The sequence below is a fragment of the Grampus griseus genome (assembly GCF_964374135.1).
Source record: "Grampus griseus genome assembly, chromosome: 14".
NCBI lineage: Eukaryota > Metazoa > Chordata > Mammalia > Artiodactyla > Delphinidae > Grampus > Grampus griseus.
The window spans coordinates 87,356,214-87,377,939 of NC_139008.1; the positions used below are offsets into that span (position 1 = coordinate 87,356,214).

Here is a 21,726-nt window from a genome sequence, read left to right on the forward strand (position 1 = left end):
GCCGCTGAGCCTGCGCATCTGGAGCCTGTGCTCCGCAACGGGAGAGGCCCCAACAGTGAGAGGCCCGCGAACCACAAGAAACAAAAACAAAAACAAAAAACCCAGGGGGTGGAAGCTCAGGGTTTGTGTTCCCTACCACGTGTAGGTTATACCTCAATGAAAAAATCTCATATGGTAAAATAAATAGAATGACAAAAAAAAGCAAAACAGAAGAGAACGTGACACTGGCCAGACACTCTCAGGCTCCCCCAGGCTCTGACAGCCTGCGAGTAACGATGGCCAAGGCCCCACAGCCCAGGTCGCCGAGGCTGGGCCCATGTGCTGGGGCTGCACGCCAGCTGTGACCTCCCTTGAGCCTCACGGAGACTGGGGAGGGCCGGCATCTGCCTATCTCCCTGAGGCCAGAGGATGGTCTGGAATCACGGCTGGGGGCAGTGGCACCGGGACCTGCTGGGTGGGAGCCTGCGTGCTCCTCAGCCCCTGGGAGCCCCTCTGAGGCAGGAACTCTGTCGTGAGCTGGGCCTTCTCCTGAGAGAAGAGGGCAGGCAGGAAGGGCCAGTGGTCACAGCTCCTGGCCGGGTCTGCACAGGGAGAAGCCTGTCCCTTGGCCCTGAGCTGCAGCTCACTCTGGCCCGCGCCCAGGCCCGGAAGGAGGGTTTCCTGGTTTTGGGGCTGGTTCCCTTCTACACACAATACATTTCAGGCTGACCTGGCCCCACCCGGCCCAGAAGCAGCCACTCTGGGAGGAGGAGGGAGGCGTCCCAGGAAGGCTGCGAGCCTCGCTTACCTGTCTGTGAGGTGGGCCCCCAGGAATGGTGCTGGGGGATGGGCAGCGGATGCCGCACACGGACACCATCCAACACCACTAGCCGCCGTCACCCAGCTGGGCGGCCTGAGTGAGGACCCGTGTGACACTGGGGTGGTGACAGTGCAGCTTCTGGAGTCGTCAGCCCAGGGTTCAAATCTATAGCGGTGGGACCTGGGGTCACAGCATAATAACGATGGTGACAGCGGTGATGAAGAAGGTGGCAGTGATGTTGATCGTGACGATGGGGGTGCTGAGGGCCTCCTGAATGCCACATCCACGCTGAGCACCGCCTGTGTTAACCCTCCAGAGCAGTGCTCTTACCGCTGTCCCTACTTTAAAGCCAGGAGGAGGAGGAGACAGCTAAGCTACCTGTCATACAGCTACGAGGCAGAGGGAGGGTGCCAAGTCAGCCTGCTGATGGGAACTGGAAGCCAGGGCGATCTAGAGCACTTGGGGGTGCAGCGGGCAGTAACAGGTGTATGCTCTGTAGACCCGGAAGTGCTCGGGGATCCTGATGGGGACCATCCTGCTGAAGAGCCGCTTCTCTGAGCCCCTGGGAGCTGCTCCGGGAGCTGCCAAAAGGGCTCAGGACAGTGTCTTCAAGTGCCAGGTCCTCCCATCCCCAATCCCTTCATCCCACCCAGCCTCTGGCCCTTTTCCAACCTGGAGACCCCACAGGAAGCTCAGTAAACAAGTCACCCCTCGGGCAAGGGGCGAGGGGCCAGGGGCCTGAGGGAGGTGGCCGGCCCCCTTCAGCCGGCAGGAAAGTGGGCAGAGAGTGGACAGGTGAGCCTCTGCCCTTGGGCCCCTCGCAGGGCTGCCTGCAGGGTCAGGTGCAGCTCTTGGGCGCCCCGTAGTGGCTGCTGGGGAGAGTACAAGTGGGATGTGGTGACACCTCTCCCCAGGTTCCTGACCTCTGGCAGCCTCCAGCCTGAGTAGCTGCCCTCGGCCACTTCAGATGCCAGGAGGCCCTGCTGATGGAAGGCCCACGTAGGCTCCCTTCAGGGACCACTGGCTCCTCTGTGGGACCTGAGACTTCAGACAGCAGGGTTTCTTAAAGGTGGGGTGGGCTCATCCAGATTTCACAGGCCCGAGGGTGGGGTCACAGGGCTTCCTTTTGAAGATCTTGGCCTTGGGATCCCACCCCGGGGAAGATGAGACTGTGATGTCTTGTGTGTGCGCCCACATGTGTGCATGCGTGCGTGACCTATAGTCTTAAATGTTTGGTTTTTTTTTTTTGCGGTACGCGGGCCTCTCACTGCTGTGGCCTCTCCCGTTGCGGAGCACAGGCTCCGGACACGCAGGCTCAGCGGCCACGGCTCACGGGCCCAGCCGCTCCGCGGCACGTGCGATCCTCCCGGACCGGGGCACGAACCCACGTCCCCTGCATCGGCAGGCGGACTCTCAACCACTGCGCCACCAGGGAAGCCCCACCTTGATCATTTTTAAGCGTGCAGTTCAGCAGTATTAAACACATACATAACGTTGTGCAGCTGTCACCACCATCCATCTCCAGAACTTTCTCATCTTGTAAAATGGAACTCTATACCCCTTAGACACTAGTACCCCACTCCCATCTTCCAGCCCCGGGCTCCCACCATTCTCCTCTCCATCTAAATTCGACTCCTCTAGGTACCTCGTATAAGTGGAATTACACAGCATTTGTCTTTTTATGACTGGCTTATTTTAATTCGCAGAACATCTTCAAGGTTCGTCTGTACCCGTGTCACAATCTCTTTCCTTTTTAAGGATGAATACTGTTCCACTGTATGCACAGCCCACATTTTGCTTATCTGTTCATCCACCCATAGACACTTGGGTTACTTCCACCTCTTGGCTCTTGTGAAAAATGCTGCTGTGAATATGGGTGTGCAAATACCTCTTCAAGACACTGCTTTCCATTCTTTTGGGTAAATGACCCAGAAGTGGAATTGCTGGATCACATGGTAGTTCTTCAGTTTTTTAGGAACCACCATACTGTTTCCCACAGCAGCTGTACTATTTTACATTCCTACCAACAATGCACAAAGGTTCCAATTTCTCTATATCCTTGTCAACACTTATTTTTATATTATTTTTTATAGTGGGTGTGAGTGGTACCTCGTTGTAGGTTTGACTGGCATTTCCCTGATGATTAGTGGATGTTGCACGTGTTTAAATGTTCCTATAGGCCATTTGTATATCTTCTCTGCTGAAATGTCTTTCGGAGTCCTTTGCCCAATTTTTTTTTTTTTTTTTTGCGGTATGCCGGCCTCTCACTGCCGCGGCCTCTCCCATTGCAGAGCACAGGCTCCGGACGCCCAGGCTCAGCGGCCATGGCTCACGGGCCCAGCCGCTCTGTGGCATGTGGGATCTTCCCGGACTGGGGCACGAACCCGCGTCCCCTGCATCGGCAGCATCGGCAGGCGGACTTTCAACCACTGCGCCACCGGGGAAGCCCCTTTGCCCATTTTTGAATTCGGTTGTTGTTGTTGATTAGTTTTAGGAGTTCTCTCTATATTCTTAATATTAATCCCTTATCAGATGTATGATTTGCAAATATTTTCTCCCATCTTTGGGTTGCCTTTTTACTCTGTTGATGGTGTCTTTTTAAGAAAATTTTATTTAAAAAAATTTTGGGGGGCCATGCCACGAGGCACGTGGGATCTTAGTTCCCCAAACCTGCACCCCCTGCATTGGAAGTGCAGAGTCTTAACCACTGGACCGCCAGGGAAGTCCTGATGGTGTCTCTCTTTTTTTTTTTTTAATGAATTTATTTATTTTTGGCTGCATTGGGTCTTTGTTGCTGTGCACGGGCTTTTCTCTAGTTGTGGCAAGCGGGGTCTACTCTTTGTTATGGTGTGTGGGATTCTCACTGTGGTGGCTTCTCTTGTTGAGAAGCGTGGGCTCTAGGCACACGGGCTTCAGTAGTTGTGGCACGCGGGCTCAGTAGTTGCTGCTCATGGGCTTAGCTGCTCCATGGCATGTGGGATCTTCCTGGACCAAGGCTCGAACCCGTGTCCCCTGCACTGGCAGGCAGATTCTTAACCACTGCGCCACCAGGGAAGTCCGCCAATGGTGTCTTTTCGATGCACAAATTTAATTTTTCATGAAGTCCAATTTTTTTTGGTGGTTGTTGCTGCTGCCCGTGCCTTTGGTCTCATATGCAAGAAATCATTGCCAAACCCAATATCATGAAGGTTGTGTCCTATGTTTTCTTCTAAGAGTTTTATAGTTTTACGTATTGTGTTTATGTACTTGATCCATTCTGAGTTAATTTTTGCAATTGGTGTGAGGTAAGGGTCCAGCTTCATTCTTTTGCATGTGGAGACCCAGTTTTCCCAGCACACTTGTTGAAAAGACAGTCATTTCCTTCTTAAACGGTCCTCATCACCTTTTTGGTGCTCCGGGGCTCTAGCTGTCTCCGTCTCCTGCCTCTCAGCTACAATGTTTTTTTTTTTTTTTTGCGGTACGCAGGTCTCTCACTGTTGTGGACCCCGTGCCGCGGTGCACAGGCTCCGGATGTGCAGGCCCAGCGGCCATGGCTCACGGGCCCAGCCGCTCCACGACATGCGGGATCCTCCCAGACCGGGGCACGAACCCGCATCCCCTGCACCGGCAGGCGGACCCCCAACCACTGCGCCACCAGGGAAGCCCCAGAGACAATCTCTTGATGACCAGGCCTAGCTGGGCTGACCCACACACTGACACAGACAGGCAGGCCAGCTGTGCAGACCCCCAAATGAGACAGACTGGCACCTGGGACCCTTTGCTGCAGGGCTTGCACCTGGACAAACGTCTCCTTGAGCTACCCAACGTTGTACAAAAAAACTATGGGATAAAAAATAGCAGCATAATGCACACTGGAGGCAAACTATGGACAGAAAGATACAAAAAGACCAAAAACCCAGCTGCCACTTTTAAAGAGCTGGGAGCAAGAACAGGGTACACGGAGCAAAAGCAGGGTCCTGCGCATGCGCCCTGCACACCCCACCACCTAAGGGGTGGGCAGACCACCTAAGCCACCCCTCTGGCCCGAGCCCTGGACCTGCCCCTATCCTCACCCCATATAAGAAACCAGCTCGACTCCCCTGGGGAGCTAGCAAGGGAACCTGTTACTTGTTTCCGCTCCCCCCTGCTGCAGCAGGAGCCCCGATAAAGCCTTGCCTGAATTTCTTGTCTGGCTTCTTATCAATTTCTACTGATTAGGGAAGGCCAAGAACCCTGGTCGGTATCACAATCACAAACATAAACACGTAATGTCTGTGCACGTGCTGGGGGTCCTGGAAAAAGCACACATCTCTCACGGCTGGCATGAACATGGAGCGTGACCTTCCTACAGGGCGCTGGCCTCGGTGACTCACTCCTGATGCCCAGCTGCTGGCGCCCAGCGGAAGCAACAGCAGACACACTGCCCGCACGAACACTGGTTTCCGGGTACGAGGGAACTGGTGGCCTCAGCCCCCACCAGGCCCAGATGTTAAACCCTCTCAGAGCCGCACAGAAGTTGGCAGTGACTCAAATGGGGCACCGTGTGGCCAAGGTGATGGGGAGCATTTGCACGTCACCACAGGGTGAGCAGACACAGCCCTGGGAAGTGAGCTGGGAGCCCAGACTGGGAGGATGGGGAGGGCGTGTCAAGCAAAGGGGCATTTGGACTTCGGAGACTCCACGGCCAGGCTCAGTCCGGGCAGCAGGCGGAGGCCAAGTGCGCAGGGTCTGGAGTCCACCCACGAGGGGCCTTCCCTCTCCTCCGCGAGATGAAGCCCACGAGGATGTTTTAGTCGAGGCTGCAGGGCACGCCCCCAGGAACGCAGGGCGGGGGACCCTGGGAAGTCAGCTCTGCAGCCTGGAGTTTTCCTATTTTCTTCCTTAACGGACCCTTAGCACCAGGAGAGACTGCTCCGTGGAGGATGGAGTGGGCGTGATGTGGGGGGAGGGGTCCTGGGCAGGGGCCGGCTGGTGCAGGGCGAGGGAAGGGCTGGGGCGGCTCGACCTGGTTCTGCCACGAGGCTTGGCCGAGCTCCTTCCCCGCTCAGGCACTGGTTTCCCGAGGGGTTGTCTTCCACGGCCTGGGAGGGCGCCCCCCACCCCAGCCCTGCCGCTCCTCCCTCAAGACCGCAGGAACTCTCCCCACTCTTCGCTCTTAGAACCAACGGCGCCCCCGCTGCGTCCACGTTCGTGATGCCCGGCTTGTCTCCGGGGTAAGCGCTCCGGTCCGCAGCTCTCACGTGCTGACAAGCGCGGCCCGTTCCAGGGCCCCCGGCCCCCGCCCTCGCCCCCCGGGTCCGCAGGTCCTGAGCGGCCGCGGGCACCGGGCGGTCCCGGCGACGGGAAGCGCCCGCCCTAGGCGCAGCCCACCGCTGCGGGGACCCGCCCGCGGGCGCCCTCGCGAGTCCGCGCCGGCCACCCGCCCAGCACGGCGACTCGCCCTCGAGGCGCGGCCGCGGCCACCTTGCGGTCGCCAGACGTCAGGAGGCTCTCACCCGCCGGAAGCAGAAGTGCGTCAGAGCGGCCGGCCTTGCTCTCTGCGTAGAGTCGCGGGGGCGTGCGGGACCCGGAAGTACTCGCCAAGGCCCCGCCCCACCCGCCAATAGCACTGCCGGGCGAGAAGGCCCTTCCTCTCTGCGCTCGCGCTCGTTGTGGTGCCACCAGGTAGGTCTCGCGGCCGCGGTCGGGGTCGGGGCCGGGGCCCGGGCTGGGTGGCGGCGCGGGGGCCTGGGTCGGGGCGGGGCGGGGACGGACTCGGGCGTGCGTGGGTCGGGGCCTGGGCGGGGTGGCGGCCCGGAGCCCGGGTCGGTGCGGGGCGGGGACGGACCCGCGCGCGCGGACACGGCCCGTCCTCACGGCGCTGCGGGGGGCTCCACAGACGCTCCCTCAACATGCAGAACGACGCCGGCGAGTTCGTGGACCTGTACGTGCCGCGGAAATGGTGAGCATCCTCCGCCCCGGTCCCTCCATCCCCCGCCGCCGCCACCGGCCGCCGAGCCCTCTCCCTGCCCCTCGCTCGCCGAGCCCCGTCCCCGCTCACTGCGCTCCCCCCGCAGCTCTGCCAGCAACCGCATCATAGGCGCCAAGGACCACGCGTCCATCCAGATGAACGTGGCCGAGGTGAGCCGGGCGGCGGGACGGCTTGTGCCCTGGGGAGGGGCGAGGTCTGGGCGGGCCTCACGTCGATTCCCAAACCCCAGGTTTAGACCGGAAGGCGTTTGGGTGCACCTCTTTGTGACCCCCATTCTTGATTCTCGATTCATAGGTTGACAAGGTGACAGGCAGGTTCAACGGCCAGTTTAAAACCTATGCCATCTGCGGGGCCATTCGCAGGATGGTGAGTGTTCCCCGGCCTCGCTCAGCGGGCCTTTAAACCGGAGTGGCATCTCCCTCCCTGTTCCCAACCTGAGCAGGTTCGTTGGCAGAAGAGACTGCAGCCTGCTGCACTGGACTGTGCTGGCTGCCAGCCCCTTCCTGGGGGTGGAAAAGGGTGCTCGGGGGCCCAAGAAAGGGCCCACCCTGAGAAAACAGGCAGGCAATGACCTTGGAGCTTCCCAGTTATCACAGCTCCTTCCAGCCCCAGGGGTCTGACCCCTGTACCGTCAGGGGTCTGCCTGATGCTAGCGTGTCTACCCTTGGTCGGTTTGGACGGCAGTGTGGCTGAACCTCTGGCCAGCAGGGCGCCTGGTCCCAATGTGCGTTCTCCCCTAGGGCGAGTCAGATGACTCCATTCTCCGACTGGCCAAGGCTGACGGCATTGTCTCAAAGTAAGAGGACTGGGGTTTGGGCACAGAGGCCCAGGATGTCTTTGGAGACTAGGTTTTAAAGTTCTTGCTTTTGTTCCAGGAACTTCTGACTGGAGAGGATCCTGGATGTGCAACGTGTGTTATAAATAAAGAGTGAAAACCTATCTGTTGTTTCGCTTCTGTGCTTCGGGTGGGGGGAGGGAGGGTTCCTCTGTGCTCTGGAGGGTCGGGGCTGGCGTTTTGCTGTGATTGGAAGGGGCTGGCCGGCTGAAGGGCAGCCTATGACACGTTGCAAAACCAAATTTTACTTAAAGCACAAATACATTACTTTTTGCAAACAGATCCATGACACTTGACTAGACAGTGAGGTCAGATGGCCACTTAAGCGCTCATTTAAGTCCACAGCACCTCCTAGGCACTGAGGGCGTGGCCCCAGGCCCTTGGATACAGATGTCTGGGCTGGTTCTAGGCGGTGACATTTTAGGCTGGAGTTTAATGCCTTAAATACTGGCTTCATTTGAGTACCACACAGTGGCAGCTGTTGACATTAAAAAGGACGCAGTGCACTAAAGGGAAGGTTACAGACGGGTTTGGTGAATGACTAGTTCTCACTACGTGAACAGGTAAAGTTTCTGTATCAGCCATTCTAACATCTGTATAGACATTTCCAGGAAGATGTGTTCCTCAAGGCTGAATTGTAAACCAGGACGTACATTTTGTAAGTCGGTCCCCTGCAGTGCCTGTAACAGGAGTGTCCTTGAGACGCTGTGTTGGCTGGACAGGTCACTTGCAGAAGGGTTGCCTGGGGCCTAGCAGCTTCATCCTTCCAGCCCTCCTTGGTGCACGTCAGGTGTGGGAGCCATCTTGGGGAAGACGGGGAAGAGGCACTCCTCAATAAATAAGGTCAGGATACAGACTGGGGCTTCACGTTCCGTCCTGCAGTTGTCTCCCTCTCCTCCCTTAGCCCAAGCGGCTGACTGAGGAAGCAGAAAGAGCCGCCAGCAGGGCGGGAGCCGCCGTCCTGCACCCCTGCTGGGGTCTCAAGTTGCTGGTGGTTGAGCGCTCTGATGAGGGCTGGCCTCTGTTCTGCAAAAGCACCGGTGCACATGCGTAGGATGCAGGGTGGGGCTGTCCCGGAGCCCCTCCAGTGACAAGCTTATGGGACAGCACTAGGGAAGCAGCTTAATGGCCCAGCCAACACGGTCCTTTCTGAGAGCAGCTGACCCGTGAAGGAGAAGCTCCAGCCCACGGTCTTCAGTGTTTCTGGTTGGGCAGCAAGTGGATGAACTGGGCCATGTGTAGCATAGAGAAGCTGGTGTGCCGGGCACACACCTGCCCAGAAGGACGACGACCGGCCTTTGGGGTCGGCTTGGTGTGGCGGCTCCTCTGGCCCAGGCGGCTCCCACTTCCTGCCGGGAGGAAGAACGCTGGCCCGACCCTTGCGGGGAGGCAGGGCTGTGAAGGGGTCAGTCTCCTCCCCGCTGGAGGCTCAGGTGTGGTTCAAGTCACAACTTCAGCAGACACCGTTTAACCGGCTTCTGTTCCCTCAGGAAAAAAGACCCAAAGAACCAAATCCTACACGACAGTAAACACGGTTTCTCCACAATATTGCCTAGGAAGATCAAGAGCCAGCAATCCAGTCATCCTGAAGGTCCCCAGTGTCGTGGGCAAGGGGCGGTCTTCCCGGTGAGACGGATCCTTGCGTGGGGTGGGCTAGTTCTGTGCCCAGAGGCCTGCTGGGGTGTGTGACCCCCAACAGGGCATCGGGACTTCACAGTGATGTGATCCTTGGAAGAACAGAAGTCTGAGAGTAAAAAAATGAGACTAAAACCAACCAGGGGTCTGCTATCCTTGGCTTCGGCTGACGCCAGAGCTGTGTGTGTGGATGTGGGTAGGTGGGTGCACACCCCCCGAGGGGGCTGTGCTGGGCTGGGAAGGAGCCGGGCCGAGGGGGGAGTGGGGATTCCACAGTGCGGTCTCCACGTCCGAAAACCCCAAACAGCTGAGATTAATGCCCCAACAGGTTAACGCTGGCAATCCAGCGCGTGCAGTGAGGTCTGGAGACCCAGATCTCCACAAGACACTAGTGCAGTGGCTACGATGGTAGCAGAAGGCTGGGTGATGCAAAGAGGAGAAAAGCTGTGAAGTCAGGATCCACCACCGCGCAGCATTAAGTCCTGATGCCAGACCAGGCACAGGAAAAAAAGAAACAACAAAGCCCCACATTTTGTTCACGGAGGAACGCAGCAGGGCTCTCCGAAATACCGTGGTGGTGTGGTGTGCTTTGGAATGGAAGCCACGTCCCTCCAGGGAAGCCAGGGCGTGGGGGAGCGGTGGCACCAGCCGGCGAGGGCCGCGCGTCCACACCCAGTGCCTGGAAATGCGCCCGCCGGCCCACGACGTGCCAGGAGCGCCCACAGGGGCCGGGCCACGCTAGAACTGCTGCGTGAGGCGTCGGTAATGAGGTAACACCTGGTTCTCGGGAAGGTAGAGAGCAAGTTCCAGGGCCACGAGCACCGTGAACTCAAACCCAATCAGATCCCGTCTGTTGAACCGAAACTTTTCTTCTAACTTCTGTGTTGAAGAAGACACAGGGGTTGAGCTGCGGCCCCTCCTCCGGTTCCCGGCCAGGCGGCCAGGTGGCTGGGTCTGGGCGTGGGGGGTGGTCCTGCCTCCCGCAGCCGGGAGCGGGGGGATAGGGACGTGCATACTCACATCGATGAGCTGCTTCACGTCGTTCTTGCGGAGGTCGCTGCTGATCTTGGCGGCCAGCAGCACGCAGGCGCCCGCACACAGCTTGCGGTTCTGCTTGTTGACCTTGCCCTGCAGGATCAGCTTCTCGAAGTACACATAAGCCATGGACACTGTCACGGGCTCCAGACCGCTCTCCTCAGACAGGTTCCACATCTCGCGTTTCAAACTGTGGGTTTACACGGGAGCCAAGGGCTTTGGGGCCAGGAAGCGCCCACGTCCCTGCTTGAGGGGTGTGCCTTTGGGCCACCAGAAAAGCGCCATTTCCTCCCAGAGGCTGTGGCCCGGCGCTAGGGCCCACGTCTTGGGCGGGCAGCAGGCTGGTCTTGGTCTCCACTTGGCCCTCGGCTGGGCCCGCGGCACCCAACTGTCCTTAAGGGGACCCCCCGGAGGACAGAGTCCCCGTGCTCCTGTGGCAGTGAGGGGGCCGTGTGGGGAGGGAAGGTCAGTGCAAAGGCCCTGAGGTGCGGCCGTGCTGAGGCAGAGTCTGGACCTCTGGCTGTGGGGCCTCAACCTCGTCATCTATCAAGTGGGGACGGTCACAGGGCCCGGCTCAGGGGCTGTGGGCACCAGTGAGGAGGAGCCCTGCAGGTGTGGGCGGGTATGAGAAGCACCGAGGGCACCTGACCAAGGAGGCGGCAGGGGAGCTGCTGGCACTGGCCTGGCTGGATGGCGGGAGGGGCTGAGGAGGGGCGCGTCCCTCTCTCAAGCTCAGGGGTCTGCGTGGACCCGGCCTGGCAGCAGCGGGCTTGGGGACGCCCGCCTCGGCCCTCCTCACCTCCTGATTTTGCTCAGCGTCAGCTTGATGTGCGGGAACTTCTCCCGGAAGGTCTCGTTCATGTCCTTCTTGAGGTCGGAGGGCTTCACGTACTCTATCACTGTGGTCTGCGACGGATAAGGACCGTCCCCATGCAGCCCCAGGGGCGTCTGCACGCCACCTGGGCCTGCAACCGTGAGGCCCCGGGCCCGAGAGAACAATGCCAAGATGTGGGTGAGGCTGGGCCCAGGGCGCGTAGCTGCCCCCGCCCCCGGTGCCGGCCCGCAGCCCAGCCCTGGGCAGCGCCCCTACCATGTAGGACGCGAAGATGAGGACGCGCTTGTGCTTGCCGCAGGGCCACTGAGGGTCATCCAGGAGGTCAGGGTTGTACTCCAGGGCATCCCCCGCGTCGGCCCCTGCGAGCAGAGGGCAGCCCTGACCCACCACAAGCCCCGGTGAGTGGCTTGGCCAACCCCAGCCTAGTGCCAGGCAGCAGCTGTGCTGAGGGCGTCATCGTGGGACAAGGAGAGTGGGGTCAGGGGCTCCAGGTGTGGTCCCCCTCCTCGGGGGCCGGGGTCGGGGAGGACGTCCTGATGAGGAGGGGCCCCCGCCCAGAGCCATCGGTGGGTGCAGGTTCTCTGCGGCTGGGCTCAGGGGCAGCACAGGGCGTGCGCTCTGGGGCCCCCCTCCTGAGAGGCTGCGGCGGACCCGCTCCCCAGGCTTGGGCTGAGGACTGTGGGCTTGGATGGGATGCACTGGGCCACCTGCCCTGCTCCCGGTCAGGGCCCTTGGGCTACCTAGTTCCGAGCCAGCTGGCGCTGCCCTGGGCGGGATGGGTTTGCATCTGGGCCCCAGCAGAGCGCGGGGGGCACTGGGCCGGGGCTGAGGTGGCGGGCCATGGCTGTCCGGCTTGAGCGTGACCAGGGCGTTGGTGGGGTACAGGAACTTGGCGTAAGACACAACCTGGCAGGCAGTGCATCGGGCTTAGCCCCGCCGCCCCGTCCAGGACCAGAGGTCCAGCCAGGTCCCTCCTGACCGCTGCAGCTCCCGCCGCCCAGGGCTGACGCTGCTCCCCGCTTGCAGGTTCCAGAACGCCCCGCCCCTCATCTGGGATCTGCAGCCGGAGCTCTTCCCTGCCTCGGGGGCCCCGACCTCCCATCGTCACCAGGCCCCCACGAGGCGACCGGCCTGTTTGGGCGTCTGCTCCTACCTTTCCATCCGCCCCCAGCTCGACGCCTTCCAACTGGAAAACCATCTCGGAAGACACGGAAACGCCGCCGGACGGATGCCTCTGCTTCTGGCTGTCCACCCTCAGGTCACTGCAACGCACGGGACGGGACAGAGCTGCCGGCCCCGCCCCCGACCTTGCGCAGGCGGGAGCTGAGCCCCAGGGGCCCACAGCGCCCCACCTCCACACCCTCGAGGCCCTGTAGCAGCCTCAGCAGGGGTCACGAGGACTCCCGCTATGAGAGCCGTCTCTGTCTCAGCTCCTTCCTGGTCCCAGGCCCTTCCTGTTCAATCTCCCTGGTGGTGGGCCGGCCTCGGCTTCACCTCAAGTCACTTCTCAGGGGTGCGCCCTCCACCTGCAGCCACACCCTCGGGCACACAGGTCCCGATGCGCCGTCCCCACCCCGACAGCCATCTCCCTCTTCCCGGGGCTATGCGCTGGGCACAGCTGCCTGGCCTGGTCACGGGATGCACAGCAGTGTCCCGCCAGGAGGAACATCCCAGGCACCGACGTTTAGCAGCTCAAACGGGATAACGGTGCAGACGCGCCCCTCCCCGAGGACCAGGACCCAAACGGCCTTTGAGCTCTCAAGCAGCTTCGGCAGAAGCTGGTCTGCTGGCCCCGTGTGAGGCTGCGATGGTGTGGAGCTCCCGGCCGGTGGGGACCAGCCGCTCACCTGACACGCAGGCCTTCTCCATAGGGCAGGACCGAGAAGGCCGCACACAGGGACCGTTTGGCGCAGATGAGCACGATCCTGCGGGAAGGAGGGGGTCAGGGCAGGGCGGCAGGCGTTTCCCTTCCTGCCTAGACTCAGATGGGAACTGCCCCAGGCATCGGGGGACGCCCGGGATGGCGGTTCATACGAGAGAGGCCAGGCTGTGCAGACACCAGAGGCAGAGGCGCGTGCCCGAGGACGGCTGGTCAGGGAAGCCCATCCTCGGGCATCCCAGCAGGGCAGGGGCCTCACGGCATCAGAAAGCGCCCAGTTCCATGTTCCGAGACAAAGTGGCCCGAGAGGGGCCGCTGCGTGGGGCGCACAGCAGAGAGGATGGCCTTTCCTTCCTCTGGGCATGGCTCTGCCCAGCCCGGCCCCAGTTCAGCAGGGAGGACGACGGTGGAAGACCCCCTTCCCTGGCTGGGACCCTGGGCACCAAGGGTCCACTGAAGCCAGCCCGGCGCTCAGTCTGCCGGGGGCCTGCTCCTGGGCCAAGCCTGTCATGCTGGGGACCACGCTGGGGTTCCAGGACTGTCCGAGCTACAGCCACCGCAGGGAAGATGCAGCACTGCCCGACCAGGGCTGCCTGGTAGGTGCCTGGGCACGGCCTCCAGCAGGAAGGGGAACGGTCTGGAGACGCTTTGGGTCAGGACGATGGCCTCAAGGCCAGGAGGGCAGAGCGTGAGGGACACGGGGCATGAGGGACGGGGCTTCTACAGATGTAGGGCCTCGGAGGGCTGTGCTGGGCACTGGCTATCACTCTGCAGCCCTGTTCAGGGAAGCCAGATGCCCTCTGTGTTCCCTTCTCCCCCAGACACAGCCCACCACTCTGCCTGTTCCCACTGTGTTTCCAGCATCCCTGTGTTTTAGACTTCTACTCAAGGCTGCGGTGGCCGGGTGGCTCCTCGCCCGGACGTGCTGAGGACCCCAGCGTTTGGTGAATACGGAGGGAAGAGGGTGGGATGGGGAGAGGGTCCACTTCCGAAGGGACATGGGCTGGGCCGTGTGGGCGAGCAATTCCTTAGCGCGCTGAAGGAAGAAATGGCTGCTGACAAGGGCAGGACCCCGGACCCCACCGGGCACGAGGGAGGACCCACTGGGCAGCCACAGGGCGGGGCTGGGCTGGCACACGCTGGTACCTGCTGTTCTTGGTGTCGTATTGCCTCATGTTCTTGATGAAGTGCGTCTTCTTCAGGCCTTTGTGTCTTGGGGATCCAGATGTATGTTTGGTTCTGCAGGTGAAAAGGAGGTCACTCTTCCCCTCCTGGGAGCCTCTCTGGCCCCAGGAGAAAGGACGGGGGTGCAAGCGGCAGGCAGGGCTCCTTACCTTTGAAGCGAGGCACATCCCACCGTGTCTTCCAGAAACTCGAGCGAGCAGCGCTGGGAGCCTACGCGCCTTCTGTAAAGAGGACACGGCAGGGCCTCAGGGTACTGTCCAGAAGCTGCCTCCTGCGCCCTCCTCCCAGAGGCCCAGCCTGCGTCTCAGGTCCCGACGGGGCCCCCAGGCCATGGGCCAGAAGCAGGTCTGCGGTGAGGCCTGAGTGTTGGGCAGGGCCACCCGAGGCCACAAGAACCTGAGGGGGACATGGCACCGGGAGGGATGGCTGGCCGGGCCCTGGTCTGCCCACCGCCTCTCGGAGCTCAGCCAGGGGTCCCGGGAAGGGGGCATGGTGGGGCTGCACAGGGTCCCGCGGTGGCTCTGCCACGTCCTGCCGACCCTCTCCCGCCCACCTCAGCGTGTAGTGCTGCCCCGGCCCAGGACACCTAGAAGCCTCTCCCCCTCGGCTGGGCCGCCCTCCCTGCACCAGCCCCCGCCCCCGGCCTCAGGGCCCTGGCAGGGGCTGTTCCCTCGGTCTGGAACCTTCTTTCTCCAGATCTTCCCGTGGCTACGTCCCCCTTGACTTGAGGCTCAGTTCACACGTGGCCCTCCCCCTCCCCAGGGCAGCAGCGGTCCTGGTATGCATGTCAGGGAGGTGTCTGCTTGGGCCTGTCGCCGGAAGCACAGTGGGCGTGCTGAGCTTGCGGTGCTCCCCCACCCTTGCCTCCTGCCTCTCAGCTCACCCCTGGGAGCATAAAGGAGCCAGAAACCCATCAACCCGCAGCCCCACCTCAGCATCGTCCAGGCCTGGCGGCCAGAACTCTTCCCAGACCAAAGCCCTGCCCAGGGACAGGGAGGAAAGCGCTTCTATTAGACCCACACAGAGGGGAGTCTGAACCCAGACATGTGGCTGCGTGGTCAGGAGGCCCCCTGGGCTGGGGAGATGGCCTCAGTGACTCCTCGGGAGGGGACACAAATGGCCTTAGGTCAGGTCTGAGGCTGAAGGCCAGAGACCCCCAGGCGTGCTGGGTGGTCGGGGAGGAGTGTGTCCCGGTGACCACAAAAGGGAACCAAAGACCAGCTGCCCGATGACAGTCGGGGGCTGCTCCCAGCCCTCTGAGGTGCTGACAGTGCTGGCGTTGTCCCAGAGACAAACCGGGTGTTTGGTCTGGTTTAAAACCATCCCAGGAGGGGGCCTTACCAGCACCCAGCACACAGGGAGCTCGGGAGGGCAGCCTCCCACCTGGCACTGGGCCCAGAAACCCTGCACAGGCTGCACCCTCAGGTCAAGGTCACACACCCAGGTTCTTGCCACCAAGGCCACCAGCAGGGACCGCTCAGGACAAAGCCAAGAAGCCGGGCTCTGCTGCCCCACTCCTCCTGGGCTCAGGTCACCGTGGTTTACGAGATGGAGGAACACGGGTGTCACACTCAGCCTGGGCCGGGCAGGTGCCCAGGTGTCAACGGCAGCCGTTCCCTGAGGCTGAGCCTCGCTGCGGAGCCGCTCCCGGAAGCTGCAGCCTGCCCTGCTGCCGCCTTCCTTGCAGCATCTCACGGGACCCTCCCCCTGGCAGGACCCCTGGTGTCCAGACGACGCCTGGCATGGTCAGGCCAGGTGGGAAGGGGGCAGCAGGAGGGGCACGTCAGGCAGACACCCAGCACCCAAGGAGGCCTGGGGTAGGGGCTGGTGAGCACCGGCCCCACGGTGGGCGATGAGGCAGGCCCTGCCCTGAGAGGGCGCCCCACTGCAGGTGGACGTGCAGGACCCGTGCCGGGAAGCGAAGCCGGCCTGGTGGAGACCGGAACGCCCCAGACAGGTGTGCGTGTCCTGCCCCGCGGGGCTGGGCTCAGAGGTCCCGGGCAGCAGTCCCGCGTGGCTTTCTCAGGCTTGCTTCCTCAGGTAATTTCCCAGGTGAGGCCCGATGGCTCCTGCACGCCTGGGACCTCGCTTACAGGGCCCAGAGGCCAGCGGCAGTCTCCACGGAGGCAGCCATGGGCCCTTGGGGGCCGGGCCGCCTGAGCTCTGGCCCAGCGCGCTCCAGGAGCCCTCTCTCGCCCCACCGAGCGCCAACACCTGATCCCAGCTGGTTTCGTGCATCTCGATCTTTGTGGTTTTCTTCTACGTTTTCTCCCCTGTAAGCATTTTACACGTAAACTCAATCCTCACAGCCCTCAGCGTACAGGTGGGGAAACTGAGGCACAGAGCTGGCGGGAGTTAGGGCTGGGAGCTGCGCCCTGCCCCCGGCGCTGCTTCTGCCCCTGGATTCTGCCACCCGCCCCCATGCCGCCCTCCTGACCGCGTTGGGGGAGCTGGAATCAAGGCTGCTCCGTGCTCTCAGGGCTCCTTTCCTGAACTCGGCCTGTGTCCGCGTGATGCTATTTGGGTTTGGGTCCAGAGACAGGGACGACGCTGACGAGGGTACCCTGAATCCTGAGCACAGACCAGGCTGGCCAAGTGAGGGGCTGTTGCTTTCGAGCCCCCCACTTCCCACCTCCCACCCCAGAGGAGCTGGCCCCGCGGCCCGAGGGAGGCTGAGAGCCCCGCTGGGATGGGGACCCTCCGGGGGCCGCCAGGCAGCCGCGGGCTCGCTCGTCCCAGGACGGGGACTGGCGCCCGGCCCCTTCCGTAGGCGGCGCCCTTTCCAAACCCACTGCTGGCCGGTCGACCAAGGAGGCAGCCTCTCAGGAGTCCCGAGGCGGGACCTCCACGGTCTCCCACGTGGCCCTGGGAGGATGGCACCCCTGAGCACTCGCCACTCTGGAAATGGCTCAGAATCCCAACACTGACCACACGCTGGCCCGGGCCTGTAGGCACGACAGGAACGTTCCAGCAGCTCTACCCGAAACAACCCCCACTGGGAGCAATCCCGCCGTGGACCCCATTGGGAGCAGGCCCCTGGAAGCGGTGTGTGCAGGGCCCGGCTGAGGACCTGAGCGGGGACAGGCGGTGCCGCACCCCGGGTCCTGCTGGTCGGTGGTCAGGATGTGCACGCCTCTCCCTGTATGCCCGTTACTCTGTTTAAAAAGTGCTACAAACAAACTACAAAGAACAAAGTCTGGGCTCCTGCCGCCTCAGCTAACACCCTCCCACTCCCCAACGTGTGGGCAAATGCAAGTCCCAGGGAGCCAGGAGGCCCTCCCGGCTAAGCCGTCCACGGCACACGGGATGGTGTCCCCCCACACGGCGGCGACTGGCCCGAGGCCGCCTGCGCTGGACTCTGTAGGGAAGATGGGGTCGGGGGCACAGGGGACCACCCCACTGGCTCACGTTCACAGCTGCCCCTTTACAAACCGGTGGCCCATACTCGCCTTCCCCCAGAGACAGGCAGGAAGAGAAATTGCCACTTTTTTGACATTGTTTCCACTTGATAAACTCCTTCACTTTGTAACTGAAAAAATGGCCCAGCTGAGAAGAGAAGGGCTCCTGCCTAGTTGGGAGACCACTCAGTCTGAGCCAGGGGCCACGTGCAGGGGCTGCTGTGCGTGGGCTCAGCCGGTCTGAGAACGGGCAGGCCGCTGACAGGGGCCAGCACAACGACACTGAACCCTCCCCTGGCAGGAGAGTGTGGGCAGGGGTCCTGTCCGGCCGGCCCACCGCTTCACCCGGGCCTGAGCACAGGGCCTGGCACATCACAGGCCGTCGTGCATCCTTGTTGAGTGAGTGGGTCGCCCTAGGTACCCTGTCTCACCAAGTCCCTGCCAGCTTCCCCGGGTGACAGGACCCACATGTGGTCCTGGGCCGGCCTCCATCTCAGCAAGGCCTCTGGACCCCCTCTAGGCTCCAACCTCGGTGACCACTTCCAGCCGTTTTCCAGCTGGAGAGCAAGAAACCCCCAAATCAGTGATGTGAACAGACTGCCAGACACTCCACCGAAATCGCTTTAACTTGGACAGGCGCTCGGCAGCCTCCAGAGCGCTAGGCGGCTCCTGGCTAAGACGGCAGCTAAAATGCCAGGCCCTTCCTCGGGGCCAACCCTGCGCAAGCCCTAGCCCTTCCGAATCGCAAGGGTTTCTGCTCCCAGCTAACCCGGCCACGCCCCCGGCTCACCTTCCCCCGTGTTAGTGCCCTGGACTAACGACTAATGACGACTGCTGGGGGTTGAACAGTGTCCCCAAAATATGCGAAGTCTTCACCCCTGTCACCTGTGACTACGAGCACAGCTGCAATAGGGTCTTCACAGGTGTGACCAAGTTAAGGTGAAGCCCTTAGGCTGGGCCCTGACCCGATGACCAGCTGGGTCAGGGTGTCCTTACAAGCAGAGAGAAACGCCAGGTGAAGACAGAGACACCAAGGAGAAGCTGTGTGAGGACGGAGTCAGAGACTGCAGGGTTGTGGGCACAAGCCCAGGACATCCAGGGGACCCTTACCCCCGAGCCCTCCCAGGAGCAAGGCCCTGCCCACGCCCTGACTCAGGCTGTAACTTCCAGGACTGTGAGAGGAAACCCTGCTGCTGCCTGAAGCCTCCAAGCCCCCACCCCCGGAGAGAGGAGGGCCAACATGACAGAGGAGGGCGCAGCGGTCTAGTGGGGCAGGAAGAGGACCTGCAAGCCTGTGTCTGACCCATCCGGAGAAGCCCAGAAACCAGGTAAGCGCTAGGTGACCGTGGTGTCGAAATGAAAGCAAAGTTCTAGGGAGGAAGGTAAGGATTCTGATGAGTCACTCACTGGCTTAGCAGCAACAGCCGCACCAGACTATGCCCTGAGCATGAAACACAAACTCCCCACCGTGGGCTGAGCTGTGAGCACACCCTGGGCAACCGGGATGTAACACAAGTCCTCACTCCCCGGGCCGGGCCACCGTCACCCTCGCTGAGCCCTGGCCACCCAGCAGACCTCACAACAGCCCCTCCGGCAGGTAGTACCTAACACAAACCCATCTCACAGAGAAGCAAACTGAGGCTCAGAGAGGCTGTGCCACCTGCTCTGAGTCCCAGAGCTCCTGAGAGGTGGAGCTGGAATTCCAGCCAGGTCTGTCCCCAAAGCCTGGGTCAGACCACCACACTCACGACACAGACTTGGGAAAAGACCCTCAGGATTCTCTCCATTCCCCAGAACAACTTAGCCTCGAAGTCCACAGCCTACAGCTGGCAGCCCCCTTGCTACTCAGCAGCGACTACCTGCGGCCCTGCCTCTGGGCCCAGGGAGCACAGAGAGAAACGGACAGTGCCCACCCCGGGAGCCTGCCATCTGTCAGGGGAGGGTCAGTGACTCTCAGACCCAAGGGCTGGGCCCTGTGCTCGGCAGCAGAAACCGAGGAGGGACAGAGTCTGGGGGGGCAGGTGCGGCCCTGCGACATCTCAACGGGGATTTGAAGGCCAAGTGGGAGGGAGGGGCAGGAGAGGGCTCCTTGCACAGGCCAGGCCAGGGGAGGAGGGACACAGGGACCGTGGAGGGTGCAGCGGGAACACCGAAGGGCACCTGACTTGTGCCACATCCCAGCCTGTTCTGTGTCCTCCAGAGCCTGGGCCCCTCACACGCTCTTCAGAAGCAGCACAAGCACCATCAAGCCCCATGGCCAGGCAGGGCTCCTGGCTACAGGCGCTTCATCGCGTCCCCGCATTCGAAGGGCTTCGCGGGCCAGGCTGCTGGCCTGTCGGTTCACAGCGAGGGCCTGGCCCCCGACCAGGGCGCCTGAACTGTTTGCTGAATGACACACGGCTTGCCCAGAACCACACACAGGGCTGCGGGGCCGGGAGAGGAGGGCACAGCGCAGGCCTGGCTGTAGGTGAGCAGGACCCTCGAGGCCTCACACAGTGGACGTCCCTGCCACTCTGCCCTGGCGTGCGGAGTGACTCGAATGGGACCTGGCGTGAAGGGAGAACTGTCCTCGGGCTGATGGCTGCCAGGAGACAGGACCACTCCGTTGGAGTCTGCCGGCTGAGGAAAGCAGGCTTTGGGGCAGGGGGCACAGACTAGAAGGGCAGAGCTCAGGGGTGGGGGTGGCCCTGAGATGGGCTGAGGCGTTCCTAGAAATGAAATCAGGGCAGGGGGAGTGCCTGCGATCTGGGATGTGACAGGCCCGGGGGCCCTGAGCTCAGAGTGGACAAAGGAGGCAGGGGTAATGGGGGGCCTCCAGTGACCAGTAGCTGTGGGATGGGGGGCTGGGAGGTCTGGCCTGGTGTGGGAGACTCTGGGGCTAGATGTCACAGTACAGGGAAGATCCCTGGCCCACATGGAGGGGGTCACCCAGTTTAGAGAATGAAGGGGAACCCAGAGGGGGTGTTTGTGAGTCCCTGTGCCAGCAGGACTGGTAACAGTGGGCTGGGGAGGGGGGTGTGTCTGGAGCTGACAGGGCTCTGTATCTGGGGGCTGATAAGGGCTGAGGGAACCCCAGACTCATGTTCAGGGGACCGACAAGATTGAGAGGACCCTGACCCCGTATTCAGGGGTGGCAGAATTAAGGGGACCATGACCCTTGAGTCTGAGGACTCACGGGGCCCGAGGAGACCCTAACATCCGTGTCCAGGGAGTTGACAGCTTGCAGATGACTCCCGACTCTGACATCTTAGGATGGTGGGGCCCAGTCAAGACTCCCTTCTGGGGCTGGCAAGGCGCAGGACACCCCAACCCTCTGTCCCTCACTGACAGGGCCCAGGACACCCCAACTGGTGTCTGGGGCTCACAGGGGATCAGGGCCACCTCCCGGTCTCCAAGTCCTACGCTGACAGGTCACTCAAACCCTGTGGCACGAGCTGACCCTGATCTTCTGTAGGTCACCTCAACCCCACATTATGAGCTGAGCCAGCCCAGGGCCACCTGCCACCCTGCTCACTGCGCTGATGGCCCCCAGGTCACCCCGACCCTGTGTCTCGGGCTGTCGGGCCCCCAGGCCACCTCAACTCCTTGCCTGGGCGACTCCACTGCCTCCAACCCTGAGCCCTGGGTGACTCCGCCAGGTGACCCCGACCCCCGCGGTGACCCAGCCCCAGGCCACCCCGCCGCCCCCCAGGCCCCAGGTGACCCGGGCCACACTCACCTCTGGCGCTGCCCGTCCAAACCCAGGCTCAGGCCGAGGCCCAAGCCGGCGGGCGCGGGCGCGGGCGCGGGGCTGAGCAGGCCCTGGGGCGCCGAGGCCCGGCCCGCGGGCCCCGGCAGGGGCAGGCCGGCGGGGGGCGCGGGCGGCGGCGGCGGCGGTGGCGGCGGCGGCGCGGGCGGCTCGCGGGCCTCGGTGGGCGGCGGCGGCGGCGGGGGCTTCTCGCCGCCCGGGCCCAGGCTCGGGGGCCGCCCGTCCAGGGAGATGTTGTTGAGAAAGAAGAGCGCGGCCTGGCGGCGCCGCGAATCCCCTCGCCGCCGCAGCGCCTGCGGCGCGGCCCGGGCGGCGGGGCCGGGGGACTGGTCCGAAGACCCACCCGCCGCAGCCGCGGCCATCCTCCGACTGAGCCCGCCGCCCGCCCGCCACCGCCCTCCAGCTCGCGCATGCGCCCGCGCCCGCC

At 62.4% G+C, this 21,726-nt stretch overlaps 2 protein-coding genes across 3 annotated transcripts; one reads left to right on the forward strand and one right to left on the reverse strand.

Moving 5' to 3' along the window:
• Positions 1 to 6,354: 6,354 nt before the first annotated feature.
• Positions 6,355 to 7,688, forward strand: RPS21 (ribosomal protein S21; the record flags this gene model as incomplete). 2 transcript variants are annotated; one of them, XM_082670361.1, is made up of 6 exons in its annotated part: positions 6,357 to 6,442; positions 6,657 to 6,719; positions 6,835 to 6,898; positions 7,044 to 7,115; positions 7,490 to 7,545; positions 7,625 to 7,688. In XM_082670361.1, the coding sequence occupies exons 2-6, from the start codon at positions 6,670 to 6,672 to the stop codon at positions 7,632 to 7,634; spliced, it is 252 nt and encodes an 83-aa protein (XP_082526487.1). In that variant the 5' UTR covers positions 6,357 to 6,442; positions 6,657 to 6,669. The 2 variants fall into 2 exon arrangements, with proteins under 2 accessions (XP_082526488.1, XP_082526487.1); XM_082670362.1 differs by lacking the exon at positions 7,625 to 7,688 and having other exon boundaries at positions 6,355 to 6,442; positions 7,490 to 7,549.
• A 187-nt stretch (positions 7,689 to 7,875) lies between these two features.
• Positions 7,876 to 21,661, reverse strand: CABLES2 (Cdk5 and Abl enzyme substrate 2; the record flags this gene model as incomplete). Its single annotated transcript, XM_082671153.1, has 10 exons — positions 7,876 to 10,098; positions 10,240 to 10,444; positions 11,054 to 11,160; positions 11,345 to 11,448; positions 11,830 to 11,995; positions 12,243 to 12,351; positions 12,937 to 13,014; positions 14,115 to 14,207; positions 14,303 to 14,374; positions 21,270 to 21,661. The coding sequence occupies 10 exons, from the start codon at positions 21,659 to 21,661 to the stop codon at positions 9,958 to 9,960; spliced, it is 1,467 nt and encodes a 488-aa protein (XP_082527279.1). The 3' UTR covers positions 7,876 to 9,957.
• Between the last annotated feature and the right edge of the window lie 65 nt (positions 21,662 to 21,726).